The 27,724-nt window shown below is 51.3% G+C and overlaps 1 protein-coding gene across 1 annotated transcript; it reads left to right on the top strand.

Moving 5' to 3' along the window:
- Window positions 1-366: 366 nt before the first annotated feature.
- RHOV (ras homolog family member V) lies at window positions 367-7,445 on the top strand. The gene is made up of 3 exons (XM_052782113.1): window positions 367-753; window positions 4,166-4,224; window positions 4,564-7,445. The coding sequence occupies exons 1-3, from the start codon at window positions 558-560 to the stop codon at window positions 5,002-5,004; spliced, it is 696 nt and encodes a 231-aa protein (XP_052638073.1). The 5' UTR covers window positions 367-557; the 3' UTR covers window positions 5,005-7,445.
- The last annotated feature ends 20,279 nt before the right edge of the window (window positions 7,446-27,724 follow it).

Raw genomic sequence — 27,724 nt, 5'->3', positions numbered from 1 at the left:
GCAATCACATAGTTAACAAATGTGATGTATCTCTGTCGTTTGCTTTCTATTGTCCCTCACAATATTGACCAGCACTGTTGATTTTATTCCTGTCATGCCAGAAATCACAGGTGCTCCAGGTGGGGCTGCTGGTCAATGGAAAGAAATGCATCAGCGCTGCTTCTTAGGAAAAGAAAAACGACCGCGGCTTTTCCGTGTGTGCACAACACGGAGCACGGCGTGCCACCCGCCGACATCCCGAGAGCAAGCGCTGCTCGGGGTCCATCGCGGCGGAGGGGGGCCGCGATACGGCACCGGGGGCCGGGCCGGGCCGGGCCGGGCCGGCCTCCCGGCGGGGCGGGCCGGGGCGGGCCTAGGGAAATGGGGGCCGGTTTTGGGCGCAGGGCGGCAGGTGTAGCGATGAGGAGCGGTGCTAGGCGGGCCGGAGAGGGTGGCCCCGCACGGCAGCGCGCAGCCCCGACAGCAACTCGCCCGCCCGGGCATGGCAGCGGTCCCGCCGCGCCGCTCCCCGCGCTGAGCCCCGCCGAGCCCCCGGTACCGGTACCGGTGCCTGTGCCATGCCCCCCCAGGAGCTCCTGGACTACTCGCCTGCCCTGCGGAGACACAGCCCCCCCCGGGGCAGCGGCCCGGAGCTGGGCATCAAGTGCGTGCTGGTGGGCGATGGCGCCGTGGGCAAGACCAGCCTGGTCGTCAGCTACACCACCAACGGCTACCCCGACGAGTACCAGCCCACCGCCCTCGATACCTTCTCCGGTAGGAACGCGCCCGGGCTCCCCGGTGCCTCGCCCGGCCGGCTGGGGGGGGGGGGATCCCCGCCTGGGGCAGCGAATCCCCCCGCTGCGGGCCGGGGGCGAGCTTTCCCGGTGAGGCGGGCTGCCGCACCGGGGGGGCTTTGGGGGTGTAGGGTGAGCACAGCCTGGGGGGTGGGACGGGCACGGGGAGGGGGGACAAAGCGCCAAGGGCGTTTTCTGCAACTCGGACCGAGTCCGTCAGGCGTTTGGTGAAGTTCAGCTGGTGGAAGTCCTGTACTTCGCAGCCTTGTGTGTCGGCAGGGCATGCGTCAAGTTGGCTTGCCAGTCCTGTGAAATTGGGCACCTTCCTGGGTTTGTGGTGGTGTTATGAGTAAACAGAAGGGGGCTTGATTTCTTGTTGTTGGGTTTTAGCTTCAGAAGTATCACAGCAATGCGCTGTAGGCTTTCTAGCTTCTACCGATACTCAGCAGTAACATCCTTTTCCCTGCATGTCCACTGAAGTTAGCGTTGAACAGAGGTTGCCAAAAAGTTGAAGAGCTTTGTAAGTCTGGCTAGAATTGCCTTCCCTGTCAGCTGATGAGCTTTCATTAGTTTCCACTGTCGTAAATGCCATCTTTGTTCCTGTATTCCACTCCTTCTTTTGGGCTTCAATTTCTAATATAAACCCCAGGGAAGTACAAAGCCCTTTGAAAGATTTCTCATCTTCATCTGATACAAAGAAACACAACAGTACATGACAGTATAGATCGGTAGATTAGAGATGGGCTCAAGTCAGACCGGGAACGAGACTTCTAATGTGTCATAGTCTCAGGGGTTCTTAGAGGGAGTGTTTTGTTTATTTGAATGTCCCCCCAGTTGCTGACTCTGACGCTGGGAATTGTTGATTTGTCTTGACCCTCTCCAAGCTCTTCCACTGTCACTTGAAGGAAATGAACTGGGAACATGCTGCTGATCAGGGTCCAGCAGCCCTTCAGGAACAGATGTAAGGAATCCTTGAGTCCTCCAAGTGAAAGATTACTGCTCCCTCTGCTCCCTTTACACTGATGTGTACAGTTTGGGCTAAGAGAGGCTTGAAACTGCCATAGTGGTTAGCCTCCACATTTTTGGAAAGGGCAAATCCGTAGCAAAACGATCCAGAAAGGTGGAGGCAGTATGAGTTCAGAGACTCCCTGATTAGCAGCAAGTAATGTGAAGATAGCTGCACGTGGATTTAGCCCCACTCTGAATGTCCAAGTACCGAGCCTGACTTCCAGAAGTGCATAGCATTTGCAACTGATAGAAATCCAAACCATTAAAAACGGGTCTTCCAAAGTTCACTTTCTGCTTATTGGGAGGAAATGGGAGAATGGAGAAGTTTCCCTTCCCACCCCTACTCTTAATCTGGATAAACTTGAAGAAAGTCCCTCCCTCGATTCACAAAGCACAGTTGAAGATCCGTTTCAGAAATTTCAGCCTAATTCTCTCCACTCTTGGGGAATACTTGCAGTTGAAACTACCAGCAGAACCGAGTTTCACAGTTTACATCCTAACCCTGATTCTGGTCAATGGACTGTAATGCCAATAACAAGATAGGAGAAAGTATTGCGTTATCAGGGGAATGGCTCTGGGACTGTGACCCAGCCACATTTGTCTGGGTGCTACCTACTGCTGGGTGTCACTGCCAGGTAGAGCAGCCTTGAGTGAAACGTGTACCCAGTGACCTTTCTCCACCAGGCTATCCTGTTCTGCCAGCCCCTTTGCTACCCTACCGAAATCCAGCCTCATCCTGAGGGTGTGGACCTAGTGAGGGCGGTATTTGGAGGGCTATTGCAGAGTTGCTAGCATAGCTTAGGCTAGCAGCAGGTATGAAAAAACCTTGTGCAAGCACTGGAGCAGCAGGTAATGTATGTGGTGCCTTTCTTCTGAAGACTGTAAAACATCTCAGAGATGCTAATTCCTTCTCTCAAGGCACTGGGAGACAGAAGAAACCAGATACTAGAAAGGCAAATGCCCAGTGCCTTGAAGATCAAGTCAGGATCTAGCAGGTTCTTTGATCGGGAACAGGTTTCTCTTCCTCCTCTGGGGCAAAGATATGGCAACAACCCAACCGTTTCCCAGTCACAAGGGAGCAATGACTTTCAGTTACGCTGGTGAGGAGTGGCACTGTGGTGGGTGCACCCACCCCTTCATTTTTTCCTTCAATCTCAGTCTCCCACCAAACTTCAGTTCATCTTTTGTCTGTGTCTCCCTCCTTCTCCCCAGACTGGTTTCAGGGAGAAGGAGTGCTCTCCTCCAAGAGCTTGTGTTAAACTCTCCCAAGTCAGTTATTTCTGTCATGTTTCTCACCTGGCTAATTACTTCAAGAATCACAAAAGATTGAAACTGCTTCTGTTTTGGGGGTTTGGGGTTTTTGGTTTTGGTTGGTTTTTTTTTTTACAAAAAGGACGATAAAGCCTCCTCCTGGGCACAGCAAGGGCATTTAGCTAGCTCTTGTCAAGTGCCAGCCATTGTCACCTTAGCCAGGATGCCTTCCTTTATTCACCAGAGCACAGCCCCATCCATATTGTCAGAACTTTCAAGTGATTTCCAGCTGCCCCAACCCCTTTCACCTTTTCCTGGGTTCCTAGCTAGTATCTGCGCTTAAACATCTAACAGTTTCATTCCAGATTTCCATCAGAGGTCCTGCCAGCCCTCAGTCTGAGTCAGCTGATACCACATGAAGGCTTACTCTGATTAGGGAGTGAAGTGGGAGCAGACCTTACCTACGTAACTCAGCAGTTTTTCAGTGTGTGCATAGTCTCTGAAGGGGATTTCACTCATCGCTGTTTCCTTAATAGCTTCTTCATTTCCAAGTTGGGTTTAGGTCTTTTGCTTTTCCTTAGCTAGGACACTCACAGAAACGCCTTTTTTTTTTTTTTTTTTTTTTAAGGCCAAATTTCTGGCCTGGATGGTAAAAATCTCCAGTAGCTTGTTTAAAGGTAACTGATTTGAACTTCCACTCTGGGCCAAAAAGCTAGGCACAAGTTGCTGAAGTTCTCAGTTTGTGTTTATCCTTATCTGCTTTCTTGGGTTGTGGAAGAACAACAACAAATTGCTCTCAGGGCACTGTTTGGCTAAGGGCTCTTCTTCTCTAGAGAAGCAGTTGTCCAGTAATATGGAATGATTCTTTCAAAATACTGGAGAAGAACCCAAAATGCCTGAGGGATAACCAAATCAGAAAGTCTGTTGCAGGTCTCTTAATGTTCCCAGTGCAAGCTTTAGCTGTATTAGTGAGGTTTGGGAGGATGCTCAGCAAGGAGGACAGACTTGAGTGACTTCAACGAGTCTGTTCAGTGGGATACAGAACAGAGCGCTCTGGGGAAAAACCTGTATGAGTGTACATGTGTATGCTGGGCAACTCCCTTAGACTCATCCTTATTCTCTTTCTGCTACAGTGCAGGTCCTGGTGGATGGAGCCCCAGTCCGGATCCAGCTGTGGGACACTGCTGGACAGGTAAGCTCTATCGAAGCAGCTGTCAGCTCTGGTCCTGTGGGACAGGGACTGTTTGCAGGCTTTTGGGGAAGGCAGCATTTAACTGGGAAGGAAGGAAATGCAGTAGTCCAGCATTGGCCATTTGCTGGTATGGCAGTCACAGAGAGGTGAATAACAGACTTCCACAGCTCTGAAACTTGTGCCTGAACTATGGCATGGCCACAAAGTCAGCACCATGCCCTGCCTCTGAGGGTGTTGCTGTCCTAGTTAACGTGTGAAAAAGCCACAGCAGCATCAAGCTGTTAGGAGATCAGTCCAGTGAAGACTTTTTTTTTTTTCCCCCCCCTCCATTTTCTACAGGAGGACTTTGACTGTTTGCGCTCGCTTTGTTACCCTGACACCGACGTCTTCCTTGTCTGCTTCAGTGTGGTAAACCCAAGCTCCTTCCAAAACATTACTGAGAAATGGATCCCTGAGATACGAACTCACAACCCCCGGGCACCGGTGCTGCTGGTGGGGACGCAGGCAGACTTGCGGGATGATGTCAATGTCCTCATCAGCCTGGATCGCTACCACGTGAAGCCCGTGCCCCGGCCTCAGGCAGAAGGTCTAGCTGACAAAATCCGGGCTGAAGCCTACCTGGAATGCTCAGCACTGACCCAGAAGAACCTCAAGGAAGTTTTTGACATGGCCATTGTGAGCGGTGTCGAGCACAAAGCACGGCAGGAAAAGAAGATGACTGCCAAAGGCATCAAAACTCTCTCCAAGTGCCGCTGGAAGAAGTTCTTCTGCTTTGTCTGAAGCTGCTTTGAGGGGGGAGAAAAAAGAAACACCCAGTGCCAGTATTGGCTCTGCACCTTCTTGGAGTGACTGCTCCTATGGCCCCAGTGAGGAGGGTATGATAAGCTGCTGGGCTTGGAAACCTGGCTCTTGCTGGGTTACAGTATCAGATGCCTAGGAGACATGAACTGGATTTCCATTGTGCCGGGATGTGGAATGGTCCAGGCAGCTATAAGTACCTGCCGGACATGTCTGTAGTGTCCCAGACTAATGGGAGCCTTTAATACACCAAGACTCAGTACCCCAGAGCAGGCAGGTTCCTTACATTGTTCAAAATGACCAGTTTTCTGTCTGTGAAGCTAACACACTTTCGGAGTCCTGACGCAGCATAATAAATGTGAGGTACTTTTGAAGTCTGCCTATGTTTTGGCTGATTTACAGGCATGGCAGAGAGTAGGGCAGGGGCAGTTACAGGCCACTGCAATGTGGTCAGACATGGGCTGCTGAATTTGTAACACGAGACTTGGGTTCCCTCTCTGATTCTGCTTGCCAAAATAGGTAGAAGCCACTTGGCTGTGAAAAAGCAGCGCTCTTTCTTAAAGGCCCTGAATTGTGAGTACCCTTGAGAAGGTTTTTCCTAAATAAAGGCCATTAGCAGGCTGAAGAGAAAATGCACTGGGAGCTACAGTAATTCTTTAAGCAAAATGTTCTCTGAGAGGACTCTGTAGTCCAGTGGGTGCCAGTGCTATAGTCCTATCTTAAGAGGTAGTCATGAACTTGGGGACCTATTTTGAAAGACCTTTTGCATGTGTGGTGTTTTGAGAGAAAGAACAGGTGAGGAACAGCGATGAGTGGCTCTGTCTGTCTAGCAGAGATGAAACTCTGTCAGCGAAGGGTTTGCAACACTACCAAGGGGTGAAATGTAGATGGAGAGCCATGCATGTTATGAAGGGAGAAGAGAGAAGGGAGAAAAGGAAGGGAATAAAAAGGGTAAAGAGAGATAGAAGGAAGAAAGGGAGATGAAGAAGGAAAGAAGAATGAACGCTGTTAAATTAAGAGTTGTGATTCTGCTTAGTTGAGATGCTAATATTCAGGGAATCTTCTAGGGACCTGGAAAACTTGCTAGTGATCTCAATTTCAAAGTAATATTGTCCATATGTTAAGTTCTGAATCAAAAGGAAGGGGTTGTAGTGAGAGGGAGAGAGTTAGAGAGAGTTCCTCTTTGTCAGTAAAATCCTCAGTTTCAGATCTACACAGGAGAACAGAATTTACCTTGTACTGTTCTTCCTGAGGCTGCAGAACAGGAATGGAGGGCTCAGGGCTTCTTTCTGTTGTGCTTCCTTTTCTTAAAAGTCACTGCTTGATCTGCTGAAATCAAAAGCAAAGGAAATCCATGAAGTTCCTACCAGACAAAAACATTCACTATGTTTGCTCCGTTCCGCTCTCACCTGTTTCTTCAAGGGATTAATTTCCTGGTGAGTCTGCTCACATTTTACTACAGAACTTGCATCAATTTCTAAAACTTCTTTCATAGAGACATTTCGTTCTGGTTTATGTAGCAGAGAGCGTGACAGGTCTGTCAAGCAATGCCTTCAATACTCAGGGGGTTCTCTGCATCTGCCCATGGTCCATCACTTTGGGGATGCTCTGGAGTAACATTGCAGAAGGGGATATAGCTGTGGATTGTTTGCCCTGCACCAAAAGCAAGCATACCAGAGCTAGTGCGCCTGTAAAAACCAAATGCAAGTAATGCACCATGGCTCTGGATCCAGAGAAATGCCTGGAAATCTCTCTCACAGCCATCTCTCTGTGGCGCAGCTCATACAGGCCCCAGGACACGAGACAAGCCTGCTGCCTCCCTGGGGGATATCATAGTATGAAAGAGGCGGGCAGGTCTTCTTGCGAAGGGATGTGGCCCACAGCCTTGGAGCTGCTTGTAGGGTAAGCCTTAGAGACCTGAAAGGATAGCGTGTCAAGATGAGCTGAGTGTTGAAAGGACCCCCCCAACTGAAATGCCGTCCAGGTCCAGTGAGGATTCCGAAGAGATGGAGAGTACAGAGGCGGTAGCTAGAAGGGACATGTCCCACAGGCCTCTTGGCAGGACACCGCTTCCCAAACAAAGCTCTCACTCAGCAATGCATCCCTGCATGTATTTCCTACCTGTACAGGCACCTTTGCTGTATCGCTGGTTCAGTTTGTCTGTTGGGTCTTTATGCATTTCTTTAGCCTGTGAGACCGAGGGCTGCGGTGTGACCTGCTGAGGAGCACGCCGTACCCCTGTGGAGCAAATCCACAGGTGGAAAGAACACCAGCCTCCCTCCTGCTGAGGAGAGCAAGGGTTGTCCTGCAGTAGCTTGGTATGAAACAGGGCTTATTTCATTCTGGAAAAGAAGCTGTACTGAGAGCTGCTTTCTTCCTCTGTGATTGTGTCTAATATTTGTTCAAATAAATTTTTTAAATGTCTGCTATCTGTGTTTGTAATTTTGTCAGCGCAAAATAAGCTGGACTTTAAGATGGAGGAGGAGTTATTCCATTTTACTGACAATAGCATAAGAAGGAAATCACCCCACTTCTCCCTCCATGTCCTAACCCCCACTAGCAATGGTAAAAATCCCCTCATAGCTGAAACCTTCCAAGATCCTTCTGTTGCCTCAGTTAATTTTCCTCTCCCTCAGCAGCCGCTCAGGGTGGAGGCTGCCAAGGGGGATGGAGTAGCAAACATCCAAAGCTTTCAGTGCCTCTCCCCAGAAGCCACCGTCCAAGGACCAGTCAGGAGGCCCTCCCAGCACTCACTGAGACAAGCCCATGTAGGACTTGCATTTGGAGCCTTAATAACAGCATGCTGCTCTGTCATTAGGCTGGTGGGTAATTTAGCGACCAGCTTTATTTAACTTCCCTTGGTAGTTAAACACTGCTGAAGTGCTGAAAAATTTTGTCCGTGCTACATAGGACACAAAGGATCTATCCAAGATAGCTCACAGGACTCATTCTTTTAGCCTTATCATCAGCATCACAGGTAAGTCAGGGCTCCAGTCTGCCCACATCTGGGGCCCCATAGCTGCTCCAAAGGCAGAGGGCTGGGAAGTGGGGCTGCTGGGGGAGTTCAGCAGAGAGGTAGGAAAGAAAAGGGACAAAAACCACAGTGTAGCAGAGCTAATGAACAAATGTGATTCAGAAAATAGAAGGGAATAGGGAATTACTGCTGGTAAAACATGATTTGGGAACTACTTTTTTTTTTTATTTTTTAAGACATCTGAGGCCGCACTGTCCTCCTGCAGTCTGCTGTTTGCTAGATGTAAAGCGACTTGTGGGATTATTTGGAGCCAGCTCCCAGCTTTGCAGCTTCCCGGCATTAAAGCTTACAGAAGAACCTGTGAATGGAAATAGCAGCAAAGTGTGAATTAACTTTACGGGGAGTGAGTCATCCCACTGAGCCATATCCTGTCATGTGCACAATAAGCACCCTAAAACTCCCTGAAACCCGTGAACAAAGCTGAGCTCCTGGGGGTGGGGGTGAATCTATCTCATTGAGTGTCCGACCAAAGCCACCCTAGGAGTCTTTAAAGCCTTGCTCTAGTCCTCTCCGTGTTGCAGTACTGGACCTGTGCTACTACCTGGCTCTGGTACAGTTTGGACTTGTTTCTGCCTTGCAGTGCTGCTTGACCAACCTGTATTTTCAGATGATGCTGAGAGCACAAGAGAGTTCCTGGGAGACTGTTGCTAACACAAACCACCCCACCAGGCTGGATGAAGCTAGCCAAGCCCATTTCTAGGCCAGCACAATTCCACACAAGTGCCACTTACTTTAATGCCAGAAAGGATCCTTATGATTAGTCGATCTGACTTGCTCCATAATGCAAAGCTCAGCATCAAATGCTAAAAAAACCCAATGCGCCTATAGGGTAGAAACTCTCTAGTCCCTTCTTTCTTGCTCAGGTCTCTGACTTCAAGCCTGTTCAGCAGACTCCTGCACAGTCCTGCATCCAGCAGAGTAACTTATCATGGCTTTCCCACCAGCATAAGCAACACTGCAAGTACTTCACCACAGGTAAACACTGTGTCGTGTAATTCTTCCTGAAGCCGGTGTCCTAGCTGCTGCTCTCAGCCACCATCTTCAAAGGAGCTGAGCTCAGGTGACAGAAACAGTAGGAACACAGGGTGGAAGGGACCCTTTTGTCTCCTTTCTCTGTGGGCAGCACACCCTAAATGGGCTTAGTTGGGCCAAGAAGGTTCCCAGCTGGCAACGCTTTCCCGAGCTTCCACTGAACCCTGACTGGGAATTAATCCCTAAAATAATACCAAGTTTCGTCTGACTCAACATAGCCTTCTTCCAGTGCCAGAAGGGCAAGTCTGGAAGCTCCCTTCGGGAGATCTTTATGCCCTGTAGGTTACGTCCTATTTACTTTGAAGGGACAGGCTGAATTATTACCAGGTCAGGAGCCCACATGAGTCCAGCAGCAGGAACCCAGCTGTGCTTGAACCCTGCTGAAATGCAATTACCTGGGAATGGCATCCTCCCCCATTTCCTGAGAGGGGCATGATTGCGTTAACAACCTTATCACTTTCTTAACACCCCCCAATTTAATCCTCAGGTGCTAACTAGCTTTTTTCCTTCAGATTGCTCCAAGTTTAATGCTATTTATCAATTGGGCAACCGTTTCCAGCTTGGAAGCAGGGTCTGGCTTGACTTTTCCCAGCTGTAGTGGCAGCTAAGTAGTCTGCTCCAACTTTGCTCCTAATGCTTTCCTGCCCCTGGTTTGGGCTAGATGGGTCCCCTCCCACGGTCCTCTCTGTGGCCTTGCAAAGAGCGGCATGGGAACACCGGCGGGGCGGGAGTGAGCAGAGGCACTGCTCAAACGGGCACCGCCACCACAAGAAATGTTTGTCCTCGCGCAGCCTCTGCTTCAGTCGGACTGCTGCTCTTCCAACGCTGCCAAGAGAGTCCTCTGTGCCCAGGAGGCTGTCCTTGGCCCGCTTGGTCTGCTTAAACACCTTGGCTCTCCTTTACATCGTCGCCTCTCTTGGAGCTATGCTAAATCGCTCTGTAGCGGGCCTGGGAGGTCAAGCATTTATGCAAAGAAACCACTCGAATTTTACAATACGGCTCCAAGACGGTCCTCCCTGTACTGGAGGATGCTGGTCAAGACCCAGCTCACAGTCTGCATCTGCTCCCAGAAGAGGAATCAAAGAGCTGGCCCAGCCGGCACCTGGGCCTCCTGGAAGCTGCTTACTCATGCCTCTGCAGAGTCCAGCCCTGGGCTCTCCGTTCCCACCGTATAAATACAGCATTGTACTTGCAAAGACCTATTGCACAAGAGAGCAGGGTATGTTTCAACGTATCCCTGAGACAGGTTCCCTCTGCTGAAGCCCCACGTGATCCCTGTTCCCAGGGTGACACCGTGCCCTTTCCAGCTCCCGACCGAGCTGCTCGGCATCCAAACCTGCCGGACTTGTTCTGGAAGAGCAGGAGGAGATGTGGGTCCCATCCTCCCCCTCCATCCCCTTATCCCCAGCGCTGCCCCTGGGGCAGTGTTGTGAACTGAAATACTCTGGTTTCTGCTGCTATGGAGGAACATCAGGTGCGGGGAAATTTGGCTCGGGGACAAGTTTCACCACGAGTCACTGAGCCAGGCTTTTCTTTCCCATGAGATAATCTTGGGCGGGGCAGACAATCTCTTAAAATTAAAATACAATGAAAATACACGGGCTTCCCAGGGTTTAGGGTAAATCTCTCTTTCCTTGTTTTCTCAGAAAGCGAGCCAGGCGCTGCCGAAACCTTCCCCGGGCTTGCGGCACAGCGGGCAGCGCTGCGGCCGCAGCCTCGGAGCCAGGCCTGGCTTTCTGGCCGGGGGCTGGTACCCGCTGCTCCCCCCAACCCCGGGCTGGCAGCAGGAGCCCACCTGCAGGACCTGGCTCTGCTGGTGGCGAGGGTGGAAGAGCTCAACCTCCACAGTCCCGTAGAGGAGGACAGATGGGAGAGTGCGGGTTAGCGAGTCAAGCGCGGACAGCAAAGCCCCCTTTCCCACGGCACCCCGGCGGCTGCGCTGCCGCCTTTGGGCTGGTGGCATGATGGAGCCTGCTGGTGGGGACAGCGCTGGTGGTTTCCAAGCGGCCACCCACGTGTGAACGTTTGTGCTGGCGGTGCCATCACCGCTATTAAGCTCTGGTGGGGGGGCTCGGCACGCTCAAGTCATGGGCCTGCCCTTCCTCCACCATCCCTGTTAGTGTCTCACCCTGCCACCGAGCTTAACCTTCTGCTTCTCCGGGTGAACACCTGGTTATGTAGCTTAGTGGCAACAGGGACAAGGGGAGAAGCCTGGGATCTCACTGGGATCTCGCTGACGGCGAGCGTCAACACTCCAGCCCTGCAGACCGAGGTGCTTTCTCATCCACAGGGGAAAGTCAGCATCATGTGCTGCAGCGGGGTCTGCCGTGGGAGGATTCGGTTCTCCCGGCAGAGGCTGCAACCCTGCGGGGCTCGACGGGAGAGAGGCTGGGAAAATGCTGCCCGAGCAGCGCAAATGGGTTTCGGGCAGTATTGCAGAGCCCTAGCTGCTCTCCTGCAGCAAGCCCTTTGCTGTGCCGCCCGCCCGGGGAGCGACATGTGCCTGGGGACAGCCGATGCTTGCCGCTGCCGGAGCCGCTGGGATGGCTGGGATGGCTGGGATGGCTCTCTGCAGCGCTGAGGCAGGCCGGGAGGCAGAAGGAGCACCCGGCTATGGGCAGAGCTTCAGAAACTGCGCATTCATCTTCGCTGCCAGGAAGCCAGAGAGTGCCCGGGGCAGACTGATGACGCACAGCACACCTGAGATCATTTTCATGGGAATAGACCCGTGAGAGACAGCGAGAGGAAGAGTCAGGGAAACTCTCCCAGCACTTCAGTCGGTGTCAGCATTCACGGGGCAGATTTCACAAGATAAACAAAAGCCTTTAATAACCGCACTGGAGGGAGGCTTTGAAACCCTGTTAAACTTCTGCCAGGAAAGAAGAGCAGCAGGCTCCTCGCGGAGCGCCAACGCCACCAGCCAGCGGGAGACTTGGCGGCCGCAGAGAAAAAAAGGCTTGCAAAAACCAAACCATAAAGATCCGAGTGTGGGTACCCGAGCTGTACTCCCAGCTGTGGATAGTAATACGCATGGTGCTATATATAGCACAGATGAATATTCATTCCTCTTGCTAAGGGGTTTTAATAACACGGAGCAGATGAAAGATGTCAGCCACCCTGGAATATTATCTGGGCAGCAGTGTATAATCTGAAGGGAGGGTAGGAGAGGATTTCTAATGTTGTGATATCTTCTATAGGATGATTTGGTTTATTTCTCACAAGCCAAATAGATTTGTAGAATAACAAGAGTTATTAGCATCTAACAGTAAAGTCTTACATGTACAAGACTCCTGTTAAAGGATGCTACGCCTGAAATATGGGGACTCCGTGCTAACCAATAAAATACAACCATACCTTGGGAGGAAGAGGACATCCTGCAGCACCTGGCTGGCTGCCTTATGAGTACCAGTAACGGTAGCATCTTACCTTTCCATGCAGTGCATTTATTCACTATCTCCGAACATCTCTTTTCAGATGATAAAGACACTGCATTAGGTGCTGGGAGAGAGGGTAAGTCTAAATATAGTTCAGGTCACCAGAAACCTGGAAGTGTTGACCCAGGCTTCAACATCATTTCCCTGTGTGGTTTTGGGTGAATGACTTTCCCTTTTCCATTTGCAAAAGGGAGCTCCCCCCCCTCCATGGGGTGTGATACACATTTATTAACTGGTATTCACAGGGTGCCATAGCAGGGGAAGGGTTATTGCTAGGAACATCACGGTGCTTCTCCTCATGGTCCTCAAAACGGACAAAAGCCCTGAGATGTGTCCAGACACCAGTCTCCATTAATGTATTCTGTGAGTTTCCAGAGAGATCTGGAAAACCAAATTCTGTGATTATAACTCCAGCTCTGGGGTTCAGGCAATTAAGGGAGAAATTCAGTATTCATTCAGGGCAAATGTCTCCAACCTTCAGAGCTGTTGAAAGAAACATGAAACCCCATGGTCTGGAAAACTAGGAGATGATTAAAAGGAAGCCCTATACATGTTGCTACTTAAATGGTACATATGCCACCTTGGTGATGTGGCAGGAGAGGAGGAAGAATGAAATGTGGTGTCTTCATATAGCTAGTACCATCAAGTCCCCAGACAAAAATAGAGATGGACCCAAAAGGCAGAACGTGGGACATTTGTGTCTGGCTCCGCTGCTTCCACCCGGTGACTGTAGCACAGGCAGAACTATCTGAGCACAGCCAGAGCCCAGGTGGATGAGAGGCCACCACGCAGGAGGTCTGGGAGCCCAGCAGCAGCAGAAACCGTTCCTGAACAAGACTCAGAACTAGCTTTACTTATGGGTGGAGAAACAGCATCCCACCCTGAGTCTATCATGTTGTAGGATGGGGAGAGGAGGAAGGGGCGTTCTGATTATTGAGACACCTCTGCATAGTTTAGTAGAGAAGATCAGCCAGATGAGAGTAGCACACATTTCCAAGAAGGCCAGCTCTCTGGGTAAGGAGCCGATGGCCCGGACAGGCATGCCTGAGCCCATGCTGAAGTCTGTGCTGCTGGGATGTCATGGTACCCGACATGGCTGGATGAAGCTGGGTCACCGCCACCAAGCTCTGATCACACTTCCTAACTGAGGTGCAGACAGACTCTCGGGTCCAAAAAGATGTACCCGAGGGGCTTGAAAGCCTCCCACTGCCACTTGCTGTCAGGTGTGGGCTGGCCCATTTCCCCCTCCCTCTTCCAGAGGTGAGACCGGAGCAGGGCTGCTGAGCACCCAGGGTGTTTGCCGAGAGGGAGCAGCATACTCCAGAGTCCAGCCTTCCTCCTGCCTCGTCCGGATGAATAGTCAGCCAGTAAAGGGGTAGTTTTGCTTCTGCTAAACATCAGTGCTGACTTCACTGATGCTGCCCTTCTGTGTTTTATTGGCACCCACGGGAAATCTCTGGCCACATCTGCGGTCTAAATAATTACAGCCTCCCAGCAAGAAAGGATGAGGGGGCAGCACAAGCATTTAAATGTTACAAAAGGGACTCTACAGCAAGCACTGGTTGCTCTTCCCTAAACTCCTTTCTATACGTCAAGGAGCATAAAAGAGTAGGAAGAGACCAAGTCCTGCTCTCAACCCTCCATCCTAGAGGATGGCTTTATTGGTAATTAAAAACTACATCTCAGCTTAATTTTCTTCCCACACTTGGCTGTACTCTATCTTACCCCCATCTCAAAGAGGCACGTCAGTCCTTTCATATCCTCACTGGAGTTCACAGAGGTTTGCCAGTATTAATCAGAGGCAATTACCTCTGCCTCTTTAGGCAGGGATATCAGACCTAAGCCTAGGGTGACTCATTGCAAGATCGCTTCCCCCTGCAAGGTTCTTCCAGACATCTCCTTTGCCTGGAGACCTCAGCTGCCTTTGGTCATTCCACGCCTGGGAAACATTCCTGGCAAGGAGCAAGCCCCAACTAATACTCAGCCCCGTGTACTCCACGTCCCCGTCTTTTCACCTCACCTGGTGGAACCGATAAGAGGGTTACTGGCCGATGCTGGCCAGGATTTATCTAACCAACATTTTCACATTTTGATAGATTAGCTTTTTCAAATGGATTTTGGGGAGGAACAGTCCTGTCTTGGTGACCACCCACTGCAATGCAGCCAGGGCTGCTGGACCACAGGCCTGTTCTCAGTGGTGGGTCTGGATGAGCCCTGGAGCAGCCCGACCACACTGACCACTCCTGACTCGGACATCTCCAGGATTCCCACCTTTGTGCTGAGAAGAAAGGAGTCGCACCGTTGGCCCTTGCAGCTCTGATGCCCTAAGAGCCCTGGCTGGAAGGAGATCCCTTTCAAGATCCCTTGGCTCTGTGGGAAGGGAGAACCCTCAGAGGTGAACAGACCATTTAGGAGAGAAAGGACTTATGGTTTCCTAGAGGGAAAGTTTTTGGTCCTACAGAAATCCCAGGTTCAGCATGGGTCATAACAAAAATCTACTTTGGAATATTTGCCAGAAATATTCCAAAGTAGTAGAAATATATGCCCCAGAGAAGAAATGGAGTTTCAGCAAGCTGTAGCTCTTGGAAAGAAAGTGAAGTCTATTGATATTATGCACAATATGAAGTAGATACTTTGTTACCAGTATATACCTGCCCACATTCTCCACCAAAAAGACTGTGATGGGTTAACCCTGGCTGGATGCCAGGTGCCCACCAAAGCCGTTCTATCACTCCCCCTCCTTCTCAGCTGGACAGGGGAGAGAAAATGTAACAAAGAGCTTGTGGGTCGAGATAAGGATAGGAGAGATCACTCACCAATTACCGTCATGGGCAAAACAGACTCAGTTTGGGGAAAAATTAACTCAATTTATTACAAATCAACCGGAGTAGGGTAATGAGAAATAAAACCAAATCTCAGAACACCTTCCCTCCACCCCTTCCTTCTTCCCGGGCACAACTTCACTCCCGGATTCTCTACCAACCCCCCAGCGGCACAGGGGGACGAGGATGGGGTTTACGGTCAGTTCATCACACGTTATTTTCTGCCGCTTCATCCTCCTCAGGGGGAGGACTCATCACACTCTTCCCCTGCTCCAGCGTGGGGTCCCACCCACGGGAGACAGTCCTCCACGAACTTCTCCAACGTGGGTCCTTCCCACGGGCTGCAGTTCTTCACGAACTGCTCCAGCATGGGTCCTTTCCACGGTGTGCAGTCCTTCAGGCACAGACTGCTCCAGCGTGGGCCCCCCACGGGGTCACAAGTCCTGCCAGAAAACCTGCTCCGTGGGCTCCTCTCTCCACAGATCCGCAGGTCCTGCCAGGAGCCTGCTCCAGCGCGGGATTCCCACGGGGTCACAGCCTCCTTCGGGCACCCACCTGCTCCGGCGTGGGGTCCTCCCCGGGCTGCAAGTGGATATCTGCTCCACCGTGGACCTCCATGGGCTGCCGGGGGACAGCCTGCCTCACCATGGTCTTCCCCACGGGCTGCAGGGGAATCTCTGCTCCGGCGCCTGGAGCATCTCCTCCCCCTCCTTCTTCACTGACCTTGGTGTCCGCAGGGTTGTTTCTCTTACATGTTCTCACTCCTCTCTCTGGCTGCCGATTACTGTCTGTCCCAACTTTTTTTCCTTCTTAAAAATGTTATCCTTGGCCGGCGGCGGGTCCGTCTTAGAGCCGGCTGGTATGGGCTCTCTCGAACACAGGGGAAGCTTCCAGCAGCTTCTTACAGAAGCCACCCCTGTAACCCCCCCCCGCTACGAAAACCTTGCCACACAAAGCCAATACAACCAGTAACATTATTGTTACTTACTAATAAATGTTTTTGTTACTAAGCTCAGCCTGCCAACACGGACTCTGTGAGTGTTGGCTGTAGTCATCCTCCCCACTGAAGCCTGCGTCAACCTCGTAGAGATCCTGACTCTGCAAATAAATACCCAGGTGGCCCTGGCCCACCGACCTGCACGTACCTCCAGTGCTCCAAGCAAGCGTTTGCAGGAGAGCAAAAGAAATCCAGTGGTTTAAAAGGGCACAAACTTCCAGCACAACCTCTCCAGCTGGTCACAGAGCCGAGCATTTCACATCACACCTGCCATGCTATGAAATGAGGTTGGAGAAGTACAAGTGATGGGTGCCTGCTGGGGTAACTCTGTGAGGATCACTCCCCTTCTACTTCTTCCCTTCCCCTCCAAGCAGCTGACCAGCTAGGAGAAATTTCTGCTGTTCTGCAATAATTTGGATGCACTGTCTGTAGATCTGGCTTTGGGGTGCTGCTGTGCAAATACATTGGATTGTTGTTCTGGGGTCGAGAAGGAAAAATGAGCAGGAAGGAAAGCAACTGACTGAAAATAAACCACGTCTCAGCAAACAGATGAAAGTCACTAAGGGATAATCTAGTTTTGTGCAGAAAGGCCGGAGCCCTCGAAAACCCAGGGAGCTGGAAAGGGGCCTGCCTCTTGCAAAGGCTGGGAAGCTCCTGGGGGGACTCACCCCACGCATGGGGTGCTGCCCGCAGAGTCCTGCCTCATCAGTGCTGACTGAGCAGGGTACGAATGCTTTACGCAAAGCATTTCTCTGTGAAATAAGTACTGCTCTGGGTGTAAGGAAGCTGCCCGGTCATAATACGCATCGCTGATTGCAAAGTTGCACAAGAAGCAGCTGGTTCTGAAGTTGGCAAATGCAGCTCGGTGAGCACCCTGAAGTGGCAGGGGCTGGCCAGGCAGCAGCTCACGTCCCACAGAGTTTTCCGGATCATGCTGAACGCAGACTTATTTTCAAAGGCCGAACCTCAACTCGGTGAGCAGAGAGGGAAAATGGACAGCAGGCAAAAATGCTAATGTCTTCTGCACGCTCCTTCATGACATGCACAGATGTGCTCAACTGTTGGAAGCAAGGGCAAAACAAATGAGCTGTCACTTCCATCTCGGGCCCTGCCGGTGACAGGGAAATCTTCGGATAATAGGAACAGATTTCTGATGAGGACAACAGCCCTTTTTTTGACGGGCACTTCCCTTTTTGCTAAGACCTCTTTTCATCTTTTTAGCCAGTGTGTACATCCCTGGCTCCTGTTCTTAAAAGGCGGACAATAGCCTCCTTACCGGTAGGAATTACCTCTGCGTTATGAAGAGGACAGGGACATGAAAAGCAGGCTTGTCTGACAGGGCAAGCCTTTCCAACACAGCAAAACACTGCGGTGCATAACAGGCTGCAACACTGTTTTGGTGCCCATTGTTCCTTTGCATAAAAGCCTTTGAACCGGAGTCAGTAATTATGGGAGCCACACTGTGCACAGCTCCTCAGCTGCTGATATGTTTATCAGTGGAGCATCAATCTGACTTGCTTCCAGGAGGTTTAGATGGCATGGGGTCATGCTTGCATCAGCTAATAAACTCCTTGGGAGCTGGGATGATCTCTTTCTTTTGTACCTGTGAAGCAGACAGCATCAATGGAGTCCCCATCCCTGATTTAAATAGCTGCCTCAATTCAGCAATGACAACATGTAAGGCTTTAAACCTTGGGGACTGGACAGGCATTGCAAAGGTGCAGGGGTGCTTCCTGACAGTTTCAGGAGGTTGAAAACAGGAGGGCTTTTAAACTAAATGACCAAATTGCTATGTTAAAATACATTTTATCATGAAAACACAAAGGATTGCTTTCCTCTCACCCTGTCTGAACTTTGGCTGAGTACTGCTGGCAAACAAGTGACTTAGGAACAGTCACTGGCCGTGGCAGGATCCTCTTTGACATCTACCCTTACCTGGGAGGAACAGGGATGCTTGGGCACCAGGGCAGTCCCTCTGATTTGTCCTAGGGTGAATCAGCAAGTCTCAGCTTCATTAGACACCCTAAGGATTTCTGAAATCTCTCTGATTTTGTGAAATTTATTGCTAATCCTATGGAGCTAGAAGATCCAGTGCTCTAACCATCAGAATTGTGAATTATTGCAGTTTGGGGCAGACTGCAAGGAGAGGTTGAGACATAGCCACTGGCTAGTCTCCTCATGACATTCTCAGCTTGCTCATGCTAGGGGTAGAAAAGGAACTTTTTAAGCAAAAGAACAATTTTTGACACAAATTAAATGGGTGCAAACTGGGTAAAATTCAAGACAGGTTGGAAAGAAGAAGATGGATTTTGGTCACAGAACCCGGAGGTTCCGGAGGGGTTTTCAGCTGGAACAGTGTGAGAACAAACCCCTCCCCTTGAAGACCAAGCATGTCTTGTCTATGAAAACTACTAGGTGACAAAGTTGTCTAAAATAGAAGGTAAGTAAGTGGACATGAGTCAGGAGGCCTTTTCCAGCCCTGCGTTCAAAAGCAGTTTCAAACGACTGCCGTACCTTACAATTACAATCACACTGAGGATGGCTCCCGAGCTTTGCCCAGCTCCACAACAGTCATCTCTATGAGAAATTTGGACCATACTATGTGCAACTTGTATTACTCCACTCTAATTGCAGCACAGACAAGCATAGACTTGGTTAGGAACTGAACACGGTTTGTCTCATTGCTTTCAGTGGCCAGTTTTAAGAAGCACCCGTGCATCGCCTCTTCCCTCGTAAGAGAGTCCTTAGTCGGGAGCCTGGCCTCCTGACCATCACTTTTTTCCTGGGACAACTGGGCAGAGAGCTGACTTCCTTACTGCCTGGGCTGGGACAAGGAGTCTGCCCCCATCAGCCACCCACAGGTTTGGCCTCACAAAAATTGTCCCAAGACACCAGGGATGAGAGCACAGCACCTCGGCAGACAGTCCCAAACCCATGCCACGGAGGCAGCAGTCTGGTCAGGAGCAGGTGGCTGGTCAAGCTCTGAGCATATTAAGGAGGAGTTGTTTTGTCCTCTGCTCTAAGGAGATGAAAGGCGCCCTGGAGAGGACAGTTCAGTTCAGCTTTGCTGAAAAGCACCATTAAGCTGGGTGAGAAGACAGCTAGGTCGTTTTAACCTCCACAGAGTTGCTGGAGATCCCCCATGGATAGGAGCTGGAGTGTGGGTCTCATGTAGGTACACTGGGGCGAACATTTCCTTATCTTGAATTTTGCTGTAGGACACTCAACTGAAGTTAACTTTCTTGGAATCAGATGCACTGTTTTTTACAGCCAAGGCACATTTTCAATCATTAGGGTTCCCATGGTGCTTTCTGCAAGGTTTTGCAAGTGTGCCACCCAGACTGCTACTAGAGTGCTTTGCACAGTGCCAAAAATCTCCTCAGCAGTTCAAACTGGAAAAATTTATTACCACTTCCTTTCCTGACACCATTACGTCTGGTGAAGAAAGTTTACAGGGTCCCAAGAACATACAGAGAGATAAGGTTCTTCTGTGACTGGAGAAAGATGCTATCTTCTGCCTGATGCCGTGATATTTGGATTGTGCCACACGGTCTGGCGGTTCCAGACATCTTGCAATTCATATCAGAAGTCTCTGGGGGGAAAAAAAAAAAAGACAGAAAAGAAGGGTGTGCTGAGAGTCAAACAAAGGTAGAGTTTATGGGAAAGTGAAGGGGAGGGGGGCAAACAAGAGCAATAGGAAGTTAGACTTTGAACAAGCCCGGTCATGCCTCGGGTACCGGTTCTACCTGCCCGCCACCTGACCACAGCCCAGTCTGCCCAGTGACTGCAGTGGGATCTGGGGCGCGGAGCAGCACCGAGGGAGCGGGGTTTGTTTGCTGGTGGTGTTCCTGCGGAGGGGAGGCGGCTGAGACACGTTGCGATGAGCGCGTCAGTCGGCTGGCAGCCCTTGCCCAAGGCCCACACGCAGGCACCACAAGTGGCTCTGGAGAGGAAATGCTTGTTCGCGTGCGACGTCTCTGTTGCAGGGCTTGGGACACAACCGGTTGTGGGACAGTGACAGAGGAGGATTTGGTGATCTCTGCAGCTCACCTCGGGGTGCATCTGGTTGCCGAAAGGGGCTGGTGACAGGACCAGGTATATTCACAAGTCATTGCAGCTTTGCATCATCCCCTCTTTACAGAAGAGAAACAACTCCCCATATCCAGAACATCTGCCTTTCTCCTGCCCTACAGAGTATAAGGATCTGGCCAAGCTCTGAGCTTGGTGAGAAGAGGCAGCGCTCAATTAAAATAGCAAACACCTGGGCACACGGGCCCTTCTCCATTTTGAAACAGAAGCAGCATACTCCAAAGCCAATTACAAACTGAGACTAACTGTTCTGGATTTCATTAGTTATGTATCAATTAGGCCATCCCAGGAGGAAAAGGCATTAGGAGCTATGGAGTAGAAAGGGCTTTAGTTGGACGGAGTCAGGTAAGACAGTTATCTCCCAGGGAAGGACAAGCATCCCGTGCTCCCCACCATCCTCATTTCCCCGGTTACTTCTCAAGGTCTGCAGACAATGACTGTGCATTTCTGCTTTGTCCTGCTGAAGAGAGCAAGGGAAGGGAAGCTCGAGTACCCAAACTGCAGGTCGTCTGAGATTTGCGAGAACCTCAGCTACAAAAACCTTCTGAAGGAACGTCACCGGAGTGCAGGGAGTAGAGCAGGGACACAGGGCTTGGTTCCCTCCAGCCTAGAAACCTGCCGAGCTCTTCAGAGCTACCAAGAAAAAAAAAAAAAAGTGCTAGCACCACTTTTTTTTTCACCCAGAGGGAAATGATGACCAAGTGGCCTTTTGTACCCGCTTTACATACGATGCAATGACTGAGTGGATGAAACGTCGGAGTGCGTGGTTCCAGGGATGCAGACCCTGTGAGCCAGGGCTCAGGGCATCCTTTCCTGGCTCTGGGAGAGGCTTTTCTCCTGACCTACTGGTGGTCACCTGCACAACCCTGCCAGGCAGTCCTTGGCCTGCGGTCTTCAGGTGACTTATGCAAAATAAGTGGCTGCTTTTGCCCCAAATGCAGGTTCTGCTTGAGCCTGTGCTTCCAGGCTGTCGCAGCCCACTCCTCCTGCTGCCAAAATCCAGGCTCAAGGGAGAAGCTTCTGCAGTTTTACATGTGGGTTTCACCACTGCCGTTTCCCGGCTCTTTCCTCACGGCCTCCTTGGAACAGGCTGTCAGAAGAGTTTCCAGCCCACAGCCAGTTAATCACGCACAATTAACATAAACCTGAACGCAGTGGGGAATAAATGAAAGCTGGGAAAGCCCCCTTTTCTCAGCAGCTGGATGAGGCAATTTACAGAAAGCCTGGAGGCATGGGGAAGAAGGAGCCTTTCATGAGGTTGCGGGTCCATGTGAAAGGGCAGATGAGGGCAGTTTGGGGCAGTGGTCCCGGCCCCCTCAGCCCTAGTGCTGTGGGCCGAGGCAGGACAGCCAGCAAGCCGTCTGCCCCAGACACCAGCCCCGCAGCAAACGGTGCCGGGGAAATCTCCGAACCACAGGGAGGGCTGGGAGGTGAGATGGCAACGTTACTCCCGATCTGCCGATGAAGAGACAGGCCAAGCAGGGATGTGACTTGCAGGACAACAAGCAGAAGCTGGATGCAGTTTTCTAGAGCCTCAGTCCGGTGCTGTAGAGCCGGGGCGTGCAGGGCTAGGGGAGGTGTCAGGGCTGATGGGTATGGTTTGATGTTTCTGGGTTAGCTTCCCTCAGAGATGCTCTCCAAGGCCTGCTCCTGTAGGTTTTCTCCTGCCAGCACTGGTGCTCAGCTGATGCCCTGGGGATTCAGTTCAAGGAGCTGCACTAGCAGAAAACAAATCCCTGAAAAGCGAATAGCTTTTTGCCAGGATGTTTCGGGGAGGCGGGCAGTGCTAATGTGAAGAAAGCAGCCGGAGCGTGGGACTACCCCTTCAGCAGGGGCTAGCTGTAGGAACAGACTGAGTTGTAATGCTGAGCTGCTCCTTTGGGCTCAGCTTTTACCATCAGCTCTGCAGGCTGCTGCTCACCCGGGGGTCCTGCCCTGTCTTGCACCCTTGGCTGGAGGCTCCCACCAACACAGAGGAACAGCCCCGTGGAAAGCTTACCTAGCAGAAAATCAGAACATCCTTTCCAGCCTGTCCCATCAAGCAGACCTGGCTGGTGCTTGGAGATACGAGGACCACCACCCGAGCGATGGAGCTCAGCTCATCTTCAGTGCATGGAGACAGACACATTTAGCAGTCTGGGAGAAGCTGCAGTGGACTGTAAAAAATCAGCTGCGAGGTACAGCACACAAGACTGTAAATCAGTTCTTTGCATCCAGGGCCTTGCAGGGGAAGATGAGCCTAGTGGTGAAAAAATAGATCAAAAACAAATAGCTATTTTCTTGGTACTTGGGCTTCCTTCTGGACCTCACCCAGTTGCCCCAGGGTTGGCCAACAGTGGAAGTTTCCCCAGTACACAACACTTTAAGTATTCAAATGGCAGTGTCTGGTTACATTGACTATTTCCAAGCAGAGTCCTTCAGATGCTTACTCATTTTCGCGATGACCAGCTATTTGCATGGGTTTTACAGCTTTGCGTGCTTAAGACAGTAATGTGATGGGAATGCAACAGAAAAGGAAGAAGATAAAGCCTTGCTGGCTGAGAATGTGCCTATACAAGGCGATGGGAAGAATGATATTGGGCACACACATTGTGCCAGCTCTTCCCTTTATCTACAGGGTTGTGCTCTGAGCAGATCCTGTCTCTGATCGATCCCTTAGCAGCTGAACGGGGAGATAAGTGGAAGGAGAGTGGAAATTGCATGGCTGAGCAGCAGAGGGGTGGTGGAAGGCTCAGTGAGCAGACGACATGTCAGGCAAGAGGCAATTCCTGGGCAAATCTGTTTTCCATTTAAAACAGATTAACCCAGGCTTTGGGGTAAAGGGGAAAAGACTTCCCCCTCTCCCAAAATACTAGGATAAGAGGGAAAGGAAGATGTGTTGACAGGGTGTAATTCTACAGCATAAGCAGGGATAGTTTCTAAATATGAGAGAGAACCAGTTCAAACTGGTTTAACAGAAACTTTGTGCACCAAAAAACTCTAGTGTGGACATTAGAATAAAAGTGTTGCATCTTCAGTAGGAGCTCCTGTCTGCTCGGCTGCAGAGCCACGTGGTCCATGCAACGACCCCACAGCTCCCCAGAGCATCCACCTCTGTTGTTAAGCCTCCTCAAGTGTGTCACAAGTGCCCCTTCATCCTCTAATACAGATTTGCAGCTGCCTTCAAGGCAGAGAAAAGGGTTGTGTGGTGAGGCTTGGAAGACACGACTACCAGCTTCCAAATTTGATGACATTCTACAAAAGGACTGTTTTGGCTTGCTTTGGTTTTAATGAAGGCTCTACTGCCCGGAGTCCTCTGATTACAGGAAAAAATCTATTTCTTTCAAAACATAGTGTGTGTGTTGGAGGGAGGAGTATAAGTCAGCAAAAAAATCTGGGAAACTGATCCAAATAATAGATAAAAAAACAAGAGGGAGAAGCACCCACATGCATTTTTTTTAAAGTCTCACTGGCAAGTTTTTGCTGCTGGACTGGTGACCCCAGGAGCTGGGCCTGACTCTATATAACCCATACAAAACCACGAGGAAGCAGACCCAGGGCACAGAGGACCCACAAGAGGCTTGGGAGACCTGAGGTCAGTTCTCTGTTCTTCTGAAGGTTGTATCAGCTCTTCCCTGCCTTGCACGTGGCTATGATGTTTCCAACTAAATGGACCACAACATTACCATAGACGGGGAGGGAGGGAACAGTATCTCACATCTTATGGAGCTCATAGAGACCTAGAGCATGTCACATCTTAGCACCCGACTCCAGCAGTGCACAATGTCCCTGCTGGTTTGACAGTAGTGTCCAAGGCAACACCGGGTGGGATATTAAGATATTGCTGCCCCCTCTTGTGGACATCTCAAAGGAGCTGGCAAACCACGCCGGGCAGCTGCTCTGGCTGAACAATAACCCCATAATGAATAAAAAAATGCAGCAGTGCAGCCGGCAACCAGCGGTGGAGGTGCAGGCAAGGAGGCAGGCAGCAGAGCTCAGGTCCCCCTTGGGGGTGCAGCTGGGGGAGGGAAGGGTTCCCGTGATGCCTACGTGAGAGGGACACCATCGTTAAATTTAAAGCAGAGTTTCTGGCTGGGGGAGTCCCAGCAGCTCAAATTCCTGGGCCAACGCTTCACTTGGAGACCGGTCACAAACATTTGTTAACAATCCTGAAGCAGCCGGCATGTGGGTCAGGTGTGTCAGGGCAGAGAACAAAGGCACAGACACTTTGTCTGCACCGAGACTCGTGGAAAATTTCCCCTCTTCTTGCCAGAGTACCTGGCTGGCTCCAGCAGGGCTCCTGGCCTCTGCAGCTCCTGTCAAATGCTGGCTGTCATTTTGTATATCCTCTCATATAGGCTGGCTCTGGGCAACTTGGCGAAGATGGTAATTAAATGTTGGGTCTGGCCTCTGCGAAATCTCCTAGAGCTGTTACAGGAACCGATGGTGAGTTTCAAAACTCCTGACACAGCAGGAGATGAGGACATCTCAGAGAGGCAACCATTGACTAAGGGCCACAGAAACTCTGTCAACGCCTCAGGTGGCAGCTTGCCCAGGAAACACTCATTTCCCTGTGACACTGGTCAGCCAAGCTGCCTCGCAGAAAGGTTCCTCCATGCCCTTTTACATGCTGCAGAAGAGATCAGATGTGCTATAATTTCTATAGCTGACTGTACTTCTCTGTGACTATAAGCTATTACAGTAACATGCAGTTCTGTGCTTGATGACCAAGGGAGACTATTTCCAATTGTCTCTCCATGTCCTCAAGGAGAAAAAAAGAGTGTCTGGAAAGTTTTCACAAGCTATTTCCCACATGGGTACTCCTTTAGTGAGCAATGTTTGCTTATGACATTCTGGCCTAGCTCCATTTAAGAAGCTCAAAGCACACTTCAGTAGGAGCAAGTCTGGTCATTCCTAATGCTTGCAGTAAGGGGAGGGGGGAATGACATTCAAGATTTCTCTTTATATTATGCAGAGCTTGCAGACAATCCCATTCCTCCTTGCCTCCAGCTTTAGAGCTTTCTTTTTAACCTGAATGAACTGTTTGACCTCAAAGCCAAAATAATTTCTTCCTTAAGCGATAAATTAGGTTGGAGAGCTAAAATAACTTATCAGAAAGTATCACATCACTGTGGCTTTTGTGCAGGGGACAATATTCTGGCCTGCCACTGTGCAGCCATCCCTTGTCGTGCCGGGGTGGCTGCTGTGTTTATTTGCAGAGCCATTGTGCCACGGGGAAGCCGGAGACACCTGATATTTATCAGTGAGCTAATGCTTCCTGCATCCAGCCCCGCAGCCACACAAAGCCTGAGGTCCCCTCCAGCCCGCTGGGATTAACACGGCCAAAAGTTTGGGCAAGCCCTCCTTCCTGATGGTGGGAACAAGGTGGGTCAAAAGCTTTGCTGGTTAGGAAGGGATGAGAGGCTCTGTGGTCTTCCTTCCGCAGAGATGGAGGCCACCACCAAATCAGACGGGGCACTTGCGAACAGGCAGGAGGTTCCCCTCGGTGGGGCAGCCCTGTGGGCAGCAGCTCCGGGGGCTCGGCAGGAGCCTGGCTCTGTAAACCATACAAACGATCCCCTCAAAAACACTGACCTTGGTGGGGAAGACATTGCCAGCACCCACTGCAAGGACAAAGGGCCAGTCTTAGATCCCCCCAGGAGCCTCCCGTACCAACAGAGTGGCTGCGCTGGGGCAATGGGCTCAGGGGGGACGCGGTGGGGAGCTCCACGCCAGGAGGAGCAGCTCTGCCCAAAAATGACCAATGCTTCACGTAACTGCTTGTTTCGGGCCACAGCCGGGGGAAAAGCAAGGATTTGCTCACCGTCAGGCACAAACAAGTGAAACAAGGCAGCTCAGTTTTCACCAAAACATGTTTCTTAATCAGCTGACAGCAATGCGGTCTTCAATTCCGGTTTTTGAGGAGGGGGATTTTAATTTTGCAGAAAGTTTCAAAATCTGGGCTCCGCTTCCTGCCTGAAAAAACAAACCCATTTTAAAGAGCTGGGATTTCCCAGAGAGCAGAAACCCTTATTTCTGGCGGGGGGCAAGCCATTCCCCGCGGAGGGGGTGCAAGGGCCGAAGGTGGGTGGAATGCCCGGGGGGTGCAGGGGTGCAAGGGCCGAAGGTGGGTGAAATGCCCGGGGCGTGCAGGGGTGCAAGGTCTTTCCCCAGCCGCCCCACGCCGTCGCTGCTGGCGCAGCCCGGGTGACCCCACACGGTAAAACTTGGGGAATGCAGACACCCAGCCTGCGCGGTTCCAGGTGTGGGTGTGAGGCACGGCCGTTGCTGCCTGGGTCTGGCCCCGGTGCCAGCTGCGTGTCTGAGCCTCCCTGGGTCCCGTTGTACCGAAATGGTGGCACTGCTGGTGGCCCCCGTCCCCCCCGCACCCGGCAGCAGCGGGAGCAGCAGCTCCCCTTGCAGCAGAGGGTGCCCACCAGGTGCCAAGCGGGGTATGGCCCCTTCGCCCCCTCTCACTCCCCTCCGGCTTTTTGGGGAGAAGGAGAAAGTGCTTTGCAAGCTGCTTTGGAGACTATCAAGAGAAGCAGCTTTGGTTTCAAACAGCACTCTCACGCCTGGGGTTACCCGTGCCGTGCCGGGACTGGTGACCCCATCAGCCGAGCAGAGCACGGCTCAGCAGAGAGCGGCTCCTGGGGCAGCTCTTCAGGGGACGTAGGGGATAACGTAGACATAAGTAGCTGGAAACGGCAGGATGGGAGAGCTGGTGTAGAGTGGGGGAAGAGAGAGGTGGTAGTGACAGAGCAAACCCCAGAGCCCAGAGCAGAGCGCAGAGGAGAAACCTTTCCCACTGTGGAGCAGCGTTTGGAGGCCCAGTGCTGCCGGGTCAGTGACTCAGGGGCAGGTTCGCCTGGTTCCCATACATATCCATTGCCAATTAGCTATATTTACATTTAGCTAACTTTACATTGCAGTGCCTGAGCGATCACCAGCCTGGAGACACAGCTAGAGCAACTCCTCTTTGAAGGATAGTGTCTGCTTTTGGTTTCAGACCCAAACCCCAAACCAGTCTGACCAGCTGGAACCCAGTTTCAGGTTACACCCTGCCTTGCTCTCTGGGTGACTTAGTGGGTAATGATCTCACTCCCAGCACACCTCACACAGTAGTTGCCTCTCCAGGTATCCACACAGGTTGCATGCCCTGCTCCCAGCCCTCCCCAAGCCATGGGACCGCTGCTGCTGCTGCAGCAACACCCGAGCGCTCCCCCCTGAGCTACCGCAGTCGGGGCAGATGAAAGGGTGCGAGATAGCAGGCATGGGAACGGTACCTGCCCCCTCTGCGGGTCATTGCTTCTCA

This window comes from Harpia harpyja, chromosome 3 (assembly GCF_026419915.1).
Source record: "Harpia harpyja isolate bHarHar1 chromosome 3, bHarHar1 primary haplotype, whole genome shotgun sequence".
In the NCBI taxonomy this organism is placed as follows: domain Eukaryota; kingdom Metazoa; phylum Chordata; class Aves; order Accipitriformes; family Accipitridae; genus Harpia; species Harpia harpyja.
This window is presented reverse-complemented; position numbering and strand designations above follow the sequence as displayed.

Bases quoted from the DNA above. Each gene is read 5' to 3' on its own strand.
- RHOV (XM_052782113.1), top strand. From the start codon at position 558: ATGCCCCCCCAGGAGCTCCTGGACTACTCGCCTGCCCTGCGGAGACAC. The intron at 754-4,165 runs GTAGGAACGCGC...TTTCTGCTACAG, and splicing joins CGCCCTCGATACCTTCTCCG to TGCAGGTCCTGGTGGATGGA. The intron at 4,225-4,563 runs GTAAGCTCTATC...CATTTTCTACAG, and splicing joins TGTGGGACACTGCTGGACAG to GAGGACTTTGACTGTTTGCG.